At 54.7% G+C, this 14966-nt stretch overlaps 7 protein-coding genes across 7 annotated transcripts; 4 read left to right on the plus strand and 3 right to left on the minus strand.

Moving 5' to 3' along the window:
* Positions 1-555: 555 nt before the first annotated feature.
* On the plus strand, positions 556-3387 carry N656DRAFT_781460 (ARM repeat-containing protein). Its single transcript, XM_064815585.1, has 7 exons — positions 556-904; positions 964-1049; positions 1108-1228; positions 1367-1480; positions 1535-1780; positions 1834-2583; positions 2634-3387. Exons 1-7 carry the CDS (start codon positions 874-876, stop codon positions 2963-2965), a joined length of 1680 nt encoding a protein of 559 aa, XP_064668251.1. The 5' UTR covers positions 556-873; the 3' UTR covers positions 2966-3387.
* A 164-nt stretch (positions 3388-3551) lies between these two features.
* On the minus strand, positions 3552-4179 carry N656DRAFT_674435 (LexA/Signal peptidase; the record flags this gene model as incomplete). Its single annotated transcript, XM_064810469.1, has 2 exons — positions 3552-3731; positions 3874-4179. Coding segments are annotated over 2 exons (486 nt in total), but the record flags the coding sequence as incomplete, so codon positions are not given.
* A 337-nt stretch (positions 4180-4516) lies between these two features.
* On the plus strand, positions 4517-5581 carry N656DRAFT_781462 (uncharacterized protein). The gene has a single exon (XM_064815586.1). It carries the CDS (start codon positions 4640-4642, stop codon positions 5498-5500), a length of 861 nt encoding a protein of 286 aa, XP_064668253.1. The 5' UTR covers positions 4517-4639; the 3' UTR covers positions 5501-5581.
* A 453-nt stretch (positions 5582-6034) lies between these two features.
* Positions 6035-7474, plus strand: N656DRAFT_713391 (nagb/rpia/CoA transferase-like protein; the record flags this gene model as incomplete). The annotated part of the gene is made up of 2 exons (XM_064811892.1): positions 6035-6577; positions 6635-7474. 2 exons carry the CDS (start codon positions 6035-6037, stop codon positions 7472-7474), a joined length of 1383 nt encoding a protein of 460 aa, XP_064668254.1.
* N656DRAFT_781464 (uncharacterized protein) lies at positions 7466-8148 on the minus strand. Its single transcript, XM_064815587.1, has 2 exons — positions 8099-8148; positions 7466-8022 (listed from the first exon to the last, which is right to left on the minus strand). Exons 1-2 carry the CDS (start codon positions 8130-8132, stop codon positions 7775-7777), a joined length of 282 nt encoding a protein of 93 aa, XP_064668255.1. The 5' UTR covers positions 8133-8148; the 3' UTR covers positions 7466-7774.
* A 658-nt stretch (positions 8149-8806) lies between these two features.
* N656DRAFT_799813 (uncharacterized protein) lies at positions 8807-10424 on the plus strand (the record flags this gene model as incomplete). The annotated part of the gene is made up of 3 exons (XM_064817923.1): positions 8807-9061; positions 9130-10264; positions 10339-10424. 3 exons carry the CDS (start codon positions 8807-8809, stop codon positions 10422-10424), a joined length of 1476 nt encoding a protein of 491 aa, XP_064668256.1.
* A 2186-nt stretch (positions 10425-12610) lies between these two features.
* On the minus strand, positions 12611-14043 carry N656DRAFT_799815 (TPT-domain-containing protein; the record flags this gene model as incomplete). Its single annotated transcript, XM_064817924.1, has 5 exons — positions 12611-13024; positions 13090-13715; positions 13775-13780; positions 13836-13903; positions 13964-14043. 5 exons carry the CDS (start codon positions 14041-14043, stop codon positions 12611-12613), a joined length of 1194 nt encoding a protein of 397 aa, XP_064668257.1.
* Between the last annotated feature and the right edge of the window lie 923 nt (positions 14044-14966).

A 14966-nucleotide genomic window follows, 5' to 3' on the forward strand; every position in this document is an offset into this window, starting at 1 on the left:
CCGACATCTGGGACGAAGGAGGAAGAGTTACCTAGGCATTCGGTGACGTGACAATCACATCTTGGGTGATGAAGCTGCTCTTCAAATGAGTAAACAACGCTGCGGGCATAGAGCACAGAATAGAAATCCTATCCGTACTCTACAACAGCTTTCAAAGTCAGGTATGTACTACTGACCTGAGATATATGGAAAATGAGGAAGGAACTGCGACGAACGTGTCATGTATGGAACTGTATACGTACAACTATTCGTACATTATAAGTACATACATAACTTACACAGAGGTATTACTGGGCAATCAAATTGTGAATGCGCGAAAGACTTGGAAATGAAGGTGGGAGTATGGCCTTTCTAATATGAAAAGCCGACTTGCTCAACAGGACTTCCACAGAGGTTTTGATGATCAAGGTCAGCCATTCCAACAACCCCTCTGGTCAGTTGGAGAAACCTGATGACTACAGTGCGTGCACGGGCCATGCTAACCCCGGCTCACAGCCGAACGAGGCAGGACAGCTCCTTCACACGTCGTGGTTTGTTGCTTGCGTGTGTCCGTCTGATTCGGACCGCCCAAGTTAACCTAAACAACCAAAAACAACCAACTGACCATCGACTCCGAAATCCAGCGGCTGCCAGCACAGAAACACAATACTTGTTTGTGCGCATAGGGAGCGCTTGCCATTTGAGCAACTTATTTGCTTTGAACTCGGTGTCGCACTGTCGGTCCCGGTATCCCGAAACTAGCTCGACGACCGAGCAAGTGCTCACCCGGGCCGCCTCTCCGGATCACGAGCAAAAACTTCCAGCCTCTGAAATCGAAGGCGCCTTAGAAGGGACTTCGACGCTGGGCTTGTTGCCATTGTCCGATCAGCGACCATGGGCGTGTGCAGCTCCTCATGCTGCGGAGGTACTGTCGGATCCCAGTACCAGTATATGCGTGCCTTTGTTCATGTGCTGATGGCTTAGACAAATCCCGCGACGGCTTGTACGAGAATGTTCTCGCCGAGAATGAGCGAGAGGCTGTCGCAGACCTGCTGCAGTACCTCGAGAATGTTAGTGCCGCTCCCCATCTGCCCATATTCCTTAATCCGCGCTCACATGGATCCACAGCGAGCAGAAACCGACTTCTTCTCGGGTGAACCCCTTCGAGCCCTGAGCACCCTTGTCTACTCGGATAACATTGACCTTCAACGAAGTGCGAGTCTGACCTTTGCCGAGATTACTGAAAGAGGTGCGTGGGAAACATGGGCTATATTGTCGATATGCTGGGACCCGGAGCTGGCTTGATCACCACAGCAACGCGTCCGGGGCCTAGAGTATAGAGGCTGCTCGTTGCGGTTTGTCCAAGGAGCTAACTCTCTGGTTCTAGATGTGCGAGCGGTTGATCGCGACACCCTCGGCCCCATCCTCTTCCTCCTCGAGAATTCAGACATTGAGGTGCAGAGAGCCGCTAGTGCCGCGCTGGGCAACCTCGCCGTCAACAGTAGGTTTCTGTCGACAGCTCTTTTCCTAGAAGCCTTGCTAACGAAAGGACCAGCGGAGAACAAAGTCCTAATCGTTCAGCTTGGCGGACTGCAACCCCTGATTCGGCAGATGATGTCACCAAACGTGGAGGTTCAGTGCAACGCTGTCGGGTGCATCACCAATCTGGCAACACATGAAGACAACAAGGCAAAGATCGCAAGGTCCGGAGCTCTGGGGCCTTTGACACGGCTAGCCAAGTCAAAGGATATGAGGGTACAGAGGAATGCCACTGGCGCTCTTTTGAATATGACACATTCCGGTACGGTTCAAACGCAGATGTGTGTTGTCAAACCTGCGGCTAATGGCTATCAGATGAGAACCGGCAGCAGTTGGTAAATGCAGGAGCCATCCCTGTGCTAGTCCAGCTTTTGTCGTCCCCAGATGTGGACGTGCAGTACTATTGCACGACCGCGTTGAGCAACATAGCCGTGGACGCTGCCAACAGACGCAAGCTAGCTGAGACCGAGCCACGGCTTGTCCAGTACCTGGTTAACCTGACAGAGTCGTCCTCACCAAAGGTTCAGTGCCAGGCTGCCTTAGCACTTCGGAACCTCGCCTCCGACGAGAAGTATCAGCTAGAAATTGTCCAGGCTCACGGACTCGGGCCCCTTCTTCGCCTGCTTCGGTCGTCATACCTCCCGCTCATTCTATCTGCCGTGGCGTGCATCCGGAACATCTCAATCCACCCCCAGAACGAATCACCCATCATCGAAGCCGGGTTTTTGAAGCCCTTGGTCGACCTCCTCGGGTCGACAGACAATGAAGAAATCCAATGCCACGCCATCTCGACACTCCGTAATCTAGCAGCGAGTTCAGATCGGAATAAGTCCCTCGTACTTGAGGCAGGAGCGGTTCAGAAATGCAAGCAGCTTGTTCTCGAGGTCCCTGTCCAGGTTCAATCGGAGATGACGGCCGCGATTGCCGTTCTTGCCCTGAGCGACGAGCTCAAGACACACCTCCTCGAACTTGGGGTATTTGAGGTGTTGATACCCCTTACCAAGTCTCACAGCGTCGAGGTTCAAGGGAACAGCGCCGCTGCGTTAGGAAACCTCTCATCCAAAGGTCCGTTTGCTACCCCATTCGCTCAAGATCGCGCACTGACAATGGTTTAGTCGGAGACTACAGCATATTTGTTCAGAACTGGACCGAGCCAAGCGATGGCATCCACGGCTATCTTAGCCGTTTCCTTGCTAGCGGAGATGCCACATTCCAGCACATTGCGATTTGGACCTTGCTCCAGCTGCTCGAGTCAGAGGACAAAAAGCTCATTGGCCTTATTGGCAAGTCGGACGACATTGTGGAAATGATCAGGCAGATCGCCAATCGCCAAATGGAGTCAGAGAATGACGTCGAGGACGATGACGAGGGAGAGGTTGTCAGCCTCGCCCAGCGCTGCTTAGAGCTGCTGGGACAGGGTGCGGCTAAGACCCACATCGAGGGCTGATGATAGCGTCTCGCTGATTGGACGCGTGCGGCAATCCCTGCTGCGCCTTATACTCTCTTTTTATTTTCCATGTAGCATGCTTGCTTCTTGATTCAGCATGAGTCAGGCGTGGAGTTGGAGGCGTCAGTATTTAATTTACTATACGGTTAGGAAGGGATTGGAAGCTGGATTCCCCGGGAAACGTGTATGTCGTAAGTGAGCATCTGGAGGATTGGGGTCGGGCAGAGGATGGGGTTATGGGCTTCGAAGTTTCCACACCAACATCGGTCGCGTGCTTGAGAGCAAGGTTTCCTTTGTATTATGGCGCCGATCAGTCAACGGATTCCCACGGCTAACCCAAACTATTACCATACCATCAACACCGGAGGAGTTTTGCAATACCCTTTACCAAATTATTAACAGCGCTAGGACCTGCATTGATAGGCCTGGCTTGCCTAGGATGTTGTAATTAGACTCGTAGTCCAGAGATATCCGCCAATTTCAACTAGACTTACACTTTCGTCTCCTTAACAACATGGACTTGAGAACAGGACAATGTTCTGCGGAATTGACGGAGACCTCAAGGTCCGGATTTGTCATCCGGGCTTTGCAAGGGATTGGCCATCCACTTGAATTCAGAGAACGGCCTGAACGTCGCAATGACCTTGCCTCTGATGAGAGCCAGCGGGACTGGGCCGAAGGTCCTCGAGTCCCGCGAGGCCACCAAATTATCGCCCACAATCCAACAATGACCTTGGGGCACCTGGCAGAAGAGGGAGAGAGAAAGCTGTAAACATCCGCCGCTCTCCATTCCCACCACAACCGATAACGCGATATCCCCACCAAGGAACCGGAGACGTTTGGGTCATGGTCTAACGTACCTGGATCATACTCCCCGCTGCGGCGCCGGTCCCCAAGCCCATGCCAACACCGCTCCCGCTCTCGGCGGGGGCGTCCACGAGCACGTAGTCGCCCGGAAGGCCCAAGACGCGCTTCACCCCCACCTCGTCATTGATGGGGATGCTGTAGGCCACCACGTCGCCGATCGACACGTTGCGGCCAAAGCGGTGCAGCTTGGACACGAGAAGCCACTCGCCAAGCACCTCAAATGTCGGGAGCATCGACGGCCCGGACGCGGGAGCCATCGAGATGCCGTAATCCCAGATCATGTGCGCAAAGGCCACGAACTTGAGCGTGCGCACCAGCACGCCGAAGGGGTGGCCTATCCATGAGGGAAGGGGAGGTGGAGCCTTTTGGTCGAGCGGAGGGGCCTGAGTTTGAGGGCTGTGGGAAGGTGCCGATCTGCTGAACGGTCTCCTCCCGAGGAGACCGCGCAGGAGAGGATAGGCTGATCGCATCAATTGGGATGGGTGGGATGGTGGTTAGAAAGTCATGTTTGATGATGATGAGATGAGATGGTGAAGTGGCTCGCGGGTGGGTAAGGGGAATGCATGTCGTTGATCGTGGATTGTTGAGTGGAACCCCCAGGCCACCAATGGGAAGAACGGAATGGCAAGTATGGCAGATCCTTCTGGCTCAAGCGTGAGCGCCAAGCCTGTTCGACGTCAAGAAGTGAAATTCTATGAAATACGAAAGATATCCCGTCCTCCTTTCATCCCCTCCGGAGAGAAAAGCAACTCACGATTTCGCTCTCTTGCCATCTCAACTGCGCAGTTGGACTTTGTCAATCCCACCATGAAGACATCGCAATGTCTATTGAATTCCTCCATCGCCCTCAGGAATGTGTTCATTAGCAAATCACTCGTTTTGGAATCGCCTGGACAGCTGCAACGTCTGCTGCTACCCGCCATCGCCAATTCCTTTCGGTCGCCCTCGTCCTTGCGCCGTCTTCACTCCACCCGATATGTCTCTCTAATAAAAAAGGGCCCTCCCAGAGCAGCCAGCCCTGCCCCCGACAATCTACTTCGGAACTACGACATCAAGTATCCGTTGGTACAAATCCGGCAACCCGACAACAGGCTCTCCCCGCCAGAGGAAACAAAGAGCGTTCTCAGGCGTATCGACCGGGCCCGGTATGACCTTGTCCTAATTGTTCCCCCCAAAAAGGAAGGCAAGGGCCCCGAGTATCCCATTTGCGTCGTGGTCGACCGCAGGGCCGCCAGCGAAGCCGCCCGGGCCAAGGAGAAAGCAGAGAAGGAGATCAAGAAAGCAAACAAATCAGTCCTGAAGGAGTTGGAGATAAATTGGGCCATCGCGCCGCATGATCTGGCTACGAAAATGAAGCAGCTAAAGAAGTTCCTTAGCAAGGGCTACAGAGTGCAGCTCAGATTGTATAACCCAAAAGAACGGAGTAAGAGGCGCGCTACACCGGAAGAAGCGAAGGAGGTCCACAAGGTTGTCTTGCAAATCATTGCGGAGGTGCCTGGGACGGCCAACTTTAAGCCGACCACGGGAGCCGTGGGCCAGGAATTGATAATGTACTTGCAACCTAGCACCAAAGCCACAGGAACAGCAGCAGCAGATGGGAAGGCGAGCGACGAGACGGCGACAATGGAGGTAGCAGAGGCAGCAGTAGTGAAAGAGGCAGGACCTTGATAGTGTAGGACTGTACTTGTATTGTACAATACCATAATTACCGTAACTTACAGAATCCGTGCATTGAAGAAGTAACCTCAAGTTGAACAGATCAGCTTGTAGACAAAGGCGGCTGCTGTTTGCGGGAGACCATTTTGCGCAGTGACCTCACTCGCAAGTGCATCATCGGGAGCATTTAAGCTTTTTCGGGCTTCGAGAACAATGACAGGGGTTCTGATTTCTGATTGGAGCTCTCCACATAAATGCGGGGCGCGGGGTGTCGAGGTATGTGGGATGATTCTTTCTTGCTTGTGACTCAATTCACGACAAAACTCACAGCCTAACAGCGGATCGCTCAATACCGATTATTCGGCTTCATCCTGATTTCCGACCGAATTCCGAATCCAATAATATACAGCAAGGATCTGCTAAATCATTGGCGATAAACATCTGCTGCGCTTACCCAGCCCTTCCCACTGGTGAAATTTCACCACATCAACCCCACTCAAGTTCAAACTCGACCATCTTGGGGGCTGATATCGACCTTGAGGGTCCATGGCTACTGAGAGCAATGGGGCTCCGCTAGGAGCCCCAGCATTGCAGGACGGGACCAAGAGCGCACCAGCCCCAAGCAACACTCCCGCCGTCGCCACCAGTCAAGAGAAGCTCACTCCTGCGCAGTTGAAAGCCAAGGCAAAGGCTGAGAAAGCGGCAAGGCGGGCACAAGTAAAAGAAGCCAGAGCAGCCGCTGCGTCAGCCCTGCCGACAGCACAAGCGGGTGGCACGGGTGCGGACGCAAAGGGGAATAAGGGCAAGGGAAAACAAGATGGACAGCCGGGGCCAGGGAAAGGTGGGCAGGTGCAAGCACATCAGTCATCAGTGAGCGGGCGCCGGCCGTCCATGCCGGCGGTTGAAAAGGATGCTAGGAGTGGAATCCCCGAATGCTTCAGCCATGTGCCCATGGCCAAGCGGATCCAAACCTCCCAGGCGCATAAGGACGTACACCCTGCTGTGCTTGCAGTCGGCCAGCAGATGGCTACCTTCGGTCTGAAGGATAGTATCTCCCGGCTTCAGGCTACCATGCTGGCGTTCCGGAAGGTTCGTGACTGCTATTGGACTTTGAAGCGTCGGACTACTTCTCTAACAGGGCTCTAGGTGATTGAATCGTACGAGACGCCCAAGGGGAACTCGTTATCTCGGCACTTTGTCCCTCACGTCCTGAATCCCCAGATCGAGTACCTCACCGAGTGCAGGCCAATGTGCTTCGCCATGGGTAACGCCATTCGACTGCTCAAGGCCAAGGTCAACAAATTTGACATCAACACTCCTGAGGATGAAGCAAAGGAGGAACTTCTTGAATGGATCGACTACTTGCTTCACGAGCGGATCGCTTTGGCCGAGTTTGTCATTGCGCGGAATGCAGCTCAGTCAATCAACGAGGGCGATACCATTCTCACATACGGTTGGCACCGGCTAGTCGAGAAAACACTCATCCGAGCGAAGAAAAGCGGCAAGACGTTTGGTGTCACCATCATTGACGATCCTTATGAGCGTGGCGGCCAAGAGCTCGCCAAGAGGCTCCGGCAAGTGGGCATTGAGGTGCTTTATTCTCCCAACCTTGGTGGTCTACGACCCAAGGTGGCGGCGGCGTCGAACGTCTTTCTTGGGGGGGAGGCCATCTTTGCCAATGGTTCGCTCAATGCACCTTCTGGAACGGCCGACGTGGCCATGGCGGCCATGAATGCGGGCACCAAGGTGATTGTGCTCTGTGAAACCATCAATTTCGACCGGGAGCGCGTGTCAGTGGATGCGCTGACATACAATGAAATCGATCCTGAGAGGAACACGGCCGACAATTTTCGGTTGCTGTTCGATAACACCCATGATAAGTATATCACGGGCGTCATCACCGAGTTTGAGAGCGGCGGCGGGAACTCACCCGCCCAAGCCATCCTGGCGCTGCTAAGGAAACAGGAAGACCCTCTCATCGCCTGAGTGGGATCACCCCCAGCGATCGCAGAACCGGTGTTTTTAGGCCGTTAAAGGGAATAATACCTAGCTAGTACAGGTCGAAGGAGGTGCGATACCTTGGTAATGTTGGTTTATTTTTGGCGTATGGCTATCTGCCGGCTGAGGACTCCGCCTAGCAGGAGGCAAAATGAATTTGCACATTGGAATCTAGTTCGCGGTCCGCATCTCATCTCACGGGACTTGCAAGACGCCCCCCGTGTCTTCTTCTGATCCTGCACCATCTTGGGGTCATGCGCTGTAGTAATTTCCGCCATTGTGCTCGGTTCATGCCTGGATGGCCGTGCCGTTCGCTGACGCGGCCGCAGCGGCTTCCCGCTGTGCCCTCCGTGCTCTCTTCTCTAGGATGGCCTCCTTTCGCTCCTGGAGCATTGCCGTCTGCCTCTGATCCACGCCCTCCAGCCAGTACCCGAAGCTCGCGCCAACCGCACCGAAGACGGGGTATGCCCAGAGGGACTGCCTGTTGAAGAAGGGTCGCATCTCAATGCCGAGCTGCCAGAGACGCGTCACCAGGCCTGGACATTGTTAGAAGAATGCTCTGCTTGGCGATGACTGGCTTTTTCCAGGCTGGAAAGACGAGTGGTAACGCACCGAAGCCGGTCCAGAAGAGGATCCGAGACACCATTTTTGTCGCTCGTTCGTTCGGGCTGATGGACGTGGGGGTTAAGGAGAGGATTTCAAGCTTTAGATTGCACCTTGAAAGACAAGTGTTCAAGGCTGTGATCCGATTGAATCGAATGTGAGCCCTGGCGAGCTACTGACTCCTCCCAACTTCGTCGTTTGATGTTGCGATGTTCTGCGATGGGCAGTGAATTGGCAAGCCACATCTACACTGACTGCCCTGTCCGTGCTCAGTAAATTGTGGCGTCGGCAGGATAAGTGTGGCTTAGACAATTCAATTCAGTTCTTTACGTTACACTGACGATCATTGCACCACCCCTGCACCCATGTCATTGTCAGGTCCGGATCTTCGCGCACCCCACCAGCATCTTCCACTGGCTCTCAACCGCGACAGCTTTCCACGTGGCTTTGATCTCTTTCGACCCTGAACGACCTGGTGCTCACTCAGAACGAATATCAACTTTCTCCTCCACGTCGCACTTAGTGAACGAACGGCTTGTTCTGCCTTGGTTGCAAATCAGCAAAGTGGAAATGGCTTGAATCGGATATCTGCGCCGTGCCTATTTGCTTGTCGGCGCTCTTTGTAATAGGGACTGGGAAGAACACATGTAAAAGCTGCCGGTGTTTGCCAGCACACAAATCGCTCGACGGCCCCCAACACCCTCTCCAGCCGCAACAATGTCTGCGGCAGTCGAGTCTACGACTCCAGCCACGGCTGCCGCTGCGGCTGCGACAAGTCCACCAGTCACCATGGCCGCCGATGCACGAGGTCCCTCAAATCCCACTGCGCCTGTCACTCGAAAGTTCAAGGCATCCGACCTTCCTCTTCCCTCGGCGACACGTACCGCAATCGAAAACCTTGCACACAGCTTCAAAAAGAAGGGTGGCTACGACGCAATCCGCAAGCAGGTGTGGGAGAAATTCGAGGCTAGCGTATGCCATCTTTATTTTTTTTCTTCTACAATCACATTCTTGCATTACCACTGACACTCGAAACCCAGGATTACGAAGCTCAAGTAACAAAGGCAATTCTCGAAGTTGCCGAGCAAGAAGTTGAGCGTAACCCGACACAGCTTCTAACTCTCGAACGCGGGAAAGCGGCCGCCCTTATTGATGGCGCCCTAGACCGCGGCGGCGTTTACCAGAAAGCGGAGGAGGTTATCAGCGCACTGATTGACAGCGCTGCTATCGAGGCCCATATTCGAGAACTTCGACGCGCTGAGATTGGCGAGCAAGCAGCCGAGGAAGAGCGAATGCGTGGTGCCAAGACCGACGAGCAGTACGCCGCTGACACGGCAGCCCGCCGTGCCGAGCGAGAGCGTGTCCGTGCCGAGCTCAAAGCTGTTGAGGAGAAGAAACGACAACTCGAGCGGGAAATCAAGGAGAGGGAGGAGATGAAAAGGCGCGAGGCGGAGCGAGCCGCCCGCGAAGAACGTAGAAAGAAAGAGCGAGAGGAATTTGAGCGGAGAGAAAAAGAACGTCGGGAGCGGCGAGAAAAGGAAAGGGAGCAGGAGAAGGAACGTGACAAGGAGCGAGACCGGGAGCGCGAGAAGGAGAGGGACAGGGACAGGGACAGAAGCCGTGATAGAGATCGGGACCGGGAGCGAGAGCGAGAACGGGAGCGCGATCGCGATCGAGACCACCACCGCGATCGATTCCGTGAACGTGGTTACGACAGCTACCGAGGTAGTCCCAGGGATCGGTCTAGAGGCCGGGACAGAGATATCGGCCGGGAGAGGGACCGGGATATGGAACGGGTCCAAGATCGTCGTGACAGCCGTGATGGCAAGTCGAAGGCTGCTGCGACTGAAGGACGCGCGGAGGAATTGAAAATTGCGGAGGAAGTGAAAAAAGAGCTTACTAAGGAAGACCACGAGCGTCTCGAGCAAGAAGCACTGGCTGATCTGCTACGGGAGAGCAAGCGTGTTGCCACGAAGGAACCTGAATTGGAAGTCGATGAAGCTTTGGTGCCACCACCGCGGAAGGCCAAGCCCGCATCCGCAATCGATCCGATACGCAGGGGCTCACCAAAAGTTTCTGAGCACAAGAAGCCGGTTGAAACCAACAAAGATTCCAAAGAAGAGAAGATTCCTACCGCTCCTAAGGATCCCGAGCCGAAGACTGAACGGCAAAAGAGTCGAAGCCCTTCGCGCTTGTCCCGGGCCCATCGTGGAAGGGATAGGAGCAGGTCTAGAGACGACGATCGCAAGCGTCGGGATATCCGCTCACGTTCCCCACGGCCTCGATACGAACGGAGCCGGTCCCGCAGAAGGAGCCGGTCCAGATTGCGAGATAGGAGAGATGACCGCAGGGATAGAAGCCGCTCCCGATTGAGGTCCGATCGCCGAGACGACCGCCGTCATGACCGCCGCGATGATTCTCGTGGCGACCGACGAGGAGAGCGCAAAGACGACCGAAAGGACGAACACAGAGGCCGCAGTCACTCCCGTAATAGAACGGACCGACAAGAACGGAGCCGTTCCCGTCCCAAGGCTGAGAGGGAGCGAAGCCGCTCTCGTCGCCGGAGTCGCTCGCCGCAACTTAGAACCCAGCGGCGGGACCGCTCTCGATCGCGGTTACGATACGGTCGCCGAGACAGGAGCCGCTCGCGCTCCAAGGATGGCGATCATCGCGACAAACGGGACCGCAGTCGCTCCCGCCCGCGTGCTGATCGCCGAGATCGAAGTCGCGATCGGGAAAGAGACAAAGGTGACAGGGATAGGGACCATAGTCGTCGGAGCCGTTCCCGCTCACCTCCAAGCTCAGCCCGGCCTCCTTCCCGGCTGAGCCAGTCTGAGAAGGAGGCCTGGAAGCAGGCTGAAGTCAAGAAGCGCGAGCAAGAAGCTAAGGCCTACCTTGCTGCCCAGAAAGAGGCCCGCGAAAAGGGCATGCCAGTCCCAGGTATTGACGACCGCCGAGCAGGCGACGACAGGTCGCCGGACCTCAAGCGCCGCCGCGAGCCGGAGGAAGCGGATCGCTACCTGCCCCATGTTGATCGAGACCGAGATCGCGACCTAGACCAAGACCGGGCCCGCAACGTGGACTATCGCGGCGGCGATCGGTACGACGGCGATCGAGACAGGCCGAGGGATCGCGACAGGCATGAGCGCGACCGTTCCCGCAATCGCTCCCGCTCTCGCATTCGGGACAGGACTAGTAGAGACGACCGCCGAGAGAGGCGGCGTAGCCGGTCCAGAAGCCACAGTAGGAAGCGTGACAGAGAGCGCGATCGAGACCGCGATAGGGATAGGGACAGGGACCGGGATCGGGATCGGGATCGGGACCGGGACCGAGACAGAGACAGAGACAGGGATCGCGACAACCACTATCGCCGGAATCGGCACGATAGGAGCCTGTCCTCTGTGCGTGACAGAGACAGGGACCGGGACCGGGACCGGGATAGGGGCAGAGACCGTGATCGGGATAGGGATCGGGATTAGATCCTTAATCAGCGTGGCAATGACGATCTAAGAGGCAGCAGACGCCGCGGCTAGGCTCAACGCTAGGTTGGAAGGTTATATCGTCGACGATCCCCTTTCCCACATACATAGTTATGACATGTGGTGTTGCGTCAACAGGAATTAAGGCTGCCCTGGAGCCAAATGGGCTCGAGGGGCTGCATCACACATCGCATTAGAGTTTAATAAGGAAGTTTGGGACTGATACCCGCTAGCACCTAAACTAGTTTTGGCCCTGCATGTTCAGCATGGTCGACAGGAAATGATCACCGGTAGATTCGGGGTTCACTGCCTGGAATATTAACCAGAAAAAACCCGAATATGAAATCAGCAGGTCGGCCTGCCAAAATCCTTGTCTATCGTGCCTGAGTACCGTATAATCTCGAGAAATCCGGAAGCCGCTACTGCGTCGGCTAAGCCATGCGACGTACCTTCAACCACTTCGACCCATCTTCTTCAACCTTATTCTAGCCACTTGAAGCCACAACGTAGTGTTGCCCATGATCTTCCACTTACAAATGCATCGTCGTTTTGCAATCGAAGGACAGTTCTATGTCTGGTGGGTTGACAGGGAGAAGATTGCAAATTTCATACGAAGATGGCATGTAGGATAGTTATGCTAACAATTCGGCTGTGGCTCAGTCTTCCATGGCATCCTAACTGTAAGGTTTGAACACTCTGCAAGCTGGGTTGACTTGGATTGGTGGCCTGGATTAGCCCACGCAGTAGCGGCTTCCGGATTTCTCGAGATTATACGGTATGTCACCGTTCCCTGGTAGAGCCCTTATTGTGAACACCGGATCCCCATTCCGCAGGAGAATCTCGACGATTATGACATGTCGTCCACGAAATATCTCCGACCGATTGGTCCACCAGCAGCCCCTTCTATTTGGTTGACCATGCTGCATTTGCCTGCTGATGAAATCGACAGATCCCGACGATAAAGTGAAATATATATATACCCAACCATCTTACACCCCACATCTCATCCAACCGTCATTCATTAAACCTTTAGCAAAGTCTGTCACGACACCGTGCCTAAGCCGTCCATCGCACTCTCGGTGGCGAACGCGTCTAGACCACCACTGAAAAAGAAACCACCGAAGAGGACCAACACAACGATGGTCGCACCGCCAATGATAAGGCCCCTACGCACAGCAACAGGCAGGCGGCCGGCGTCCCCGTCTGCCTGGGCGGCGTTGGGGTTGGTGCTGACGGATTCATAGACACCCCTCGCGTAGATCCATGCGCTCGAGGAGAGGGTGACAATCTGGTCCCAACCGAGCGAGTAATACACCAACCCGGCCAGGGCGATCGAGTAGCCGACGAACTGAAGCATGGCAATGTGCGTGTGCGAGATCATGACCGAGACCATGACGAGGAGAACCTGCTTGAGGATGCCGGTGAGGGTCATGACGAGGCCGGAGGTTTTCCCGATCTGGCCAATGGTTTAGAAATCTGATACGTCTGGACAGAGAAGAAGGGGGAAAGGGGAATGCTTACCAGGAAAACGCTGCTCACGTTGAGCAGAAAGGCTACTATGGCATTGAGAAGCAGGAAGCCATACCCTGCTTTGGCCAGGTCGGCGGCGTCAAACTTATTCGCCTCGGAACCGATAGCGATAATAACGTTCATCAAGGCGCAGACCGGAGCATAGTAGTACAGGCTGACGAGCGGATCCATCTTCTGGTCGTCGCCGGACAGGAGCACTTGGATCATGATGAGGCGCATGGCCTCAAAGACAATGCCACCCGCCTGGAAGAAGAAACCGGCCCAGCTAAAGTCAATCTCGCCGAAGCTGGCGAGCCCCACGCCGAAAACGATGAGCAGGATGTTGAGGAACTTGTTCAGTGAGGGTTTCTCGACGCGCCAGGCCCACGCCGTCAGTAATACGGCCACGGGCGAGGCGGCCTTGAGCATCTGAATAAAGGCCACGCTCAGGTACAGGTATACCATGTTGCTGCAGACGAGCGATGCGCTGTAGACAAGGCCGATGGGTACGATGGCGCGCAGGTAAGTCCGTCCCGTCATTTTGACATTTTTGCGCCCGTCTAGGAGTCTCGTCGTCCGTGCAAGTACCTGGGTCGCGATCGTGGCGAAGATGAGGTGCCAGCATGTTAGGATTACGGCTGTCGGCGGACGGGTTAGTGAGCGAGGGAAACGGCGTTGTCGGGCTACAGTAACATACGGTATCCTGCAATATGGGGTCAGTATACTTCAGAGCCGGAGGAGGCGACGCGATCACTCACTGAAACCCCTTGTATCAATTATCCACTTGTTGAAGAGAATCGTGGAGTTGGAAAAGAAGATCCAAGCCCTGCGCATACGCAAAAATCAACAACGGGCGCAAACAAGTTTATCGCCTCTTCTAACTCACGCGATATAGAACACGGCATGTACCGAGCGCTCAGCAGGGCGCGGCTTTTCGACCTGGCGCTCAACATCGTCTTCTGCCATGTCGATGTCGGCGGGGTTAGAGAAGCACGTTCGGGTTGTCACGAGAACTCGAGCGCCGCGTTTCGTCGAGTTGATTATTCGACGCCCAGGAGAGCGACGATTCCCGAATTGGTGATCCCCTCACTCGTCCAGCTGGCAAAGAGAACGACTGCTTAACAGGAATAAAAGGAGCGTAAGTAAGAGAGATCTTGGTTGGGCATTCGTCCGATGATTGTCCGCGATGGCAAGGGGATTGGCGAAGGGATGGGGGTTTGCTCCTGAAGAATGGGGACTACTGCCTAGGACTCGTGTTCGCACTGCTGACTGCAGCACTTTAGGGGTCCGAAAAGGTTAGGGCCCCTGGTATTCTGACAATGATGTGAAGGGCTGACAGCCTGACAGGCGACGACTCCCCCTGGCCCAGCAGTTTGCCCATTGAAGAGACACTAATAAATTCAGTAGCCGACAAGCCGGGCCATCATCCCATCATTCCATGCCATGCCCTTGCAGGAGGTCTTGGCCGCAGTTTCCCACCGAACTAACCAATGGCATCATCCTATAAGTGTGTAACCAAAAGATGCATAAAGGGGAAGGAGATTTGCCTGCTCCTACAGACATCGCCTCTTAGAATCTTCGAAATATGTATTCAGAAGCTGGATGCCCTGATTCAAATCTTCAACTACATCCTAGCCGCCGGTTCTGATGGAGAACGGACGATGTGAGGTGGAGACCACAAGCCAAAATGTGAAGAACGACTCCACTTGTCCTACAGATATGCCTAACGTACTTCGTACACGGCAATAAGGTTCCGCTTCTGTAGGTACCACAACCTGTCATTACGATCGGTCAAGTACATGCATACCTATTCTCTCTCTCGCTACTTCGTACATCCTGGCGTCCGTAAGGTAGGTAGGTATGTGAACGATCGATCAAGGTATCAAGGC

This window comes from Canariomyces notabilis (genome assembly GCF_033297395.1).
Source record: "Canariomyces notabilis strain CBS 508.74 unplaced genomic scaffold N656scaffold_18, whole genome shotgun sequence".
Lineage (NCBI taxonomy): Eukaryota > Fungi > Ascomycota > Sordariomycetes > Sordariales > Chaetomiaceae > Canariomyces > Canariomyces notabilis.

Bases quoted from the DNA above. Each gene is read 5' to 3' on its own strand.
- N656DRAFT_781460 (XM_064815585.1), top strand. From the start codon at position 874: ATGGGCGTGTGCAGCTCCTCATGCTGCGGAG. The intron at 905-963 runs GTACTGTCGGAT...CTGATGGCTTAG, and splicing joins CAGCTCCTCATGCTGCGGAG to ACAAATCCCGCGACGGCTTG. The intron at 1,481-1,534 runs GTAGGTTTCTGT...CGAAAGGACCAG, and splicing joins GGGCAACCTCGCCGTCAACA to CGGAGAACAAAGTCCTAATC.
- N656DRAFT_781462 (XM_064815586.1), top strand. From the start codon at position 4,640: ATGAAGACATCGCAATGTCTATTGAATTCCTCCATCGCCCTCAGGAAT.
- N656DRAFT_781464 (XM_064815587.1), bottom strand. From the start codon at position 8,132: ATGGTGTCTCGGATCCTCTTCTGGACCGGCTTCG. The intron at 8,023-8,098 runs GTGCGTTACCAC...AACAATGTCCAG, and splicing joins CCTCTTCTGGACCGGCTTCG to GCCTGGTGACGCGTCTCTGG.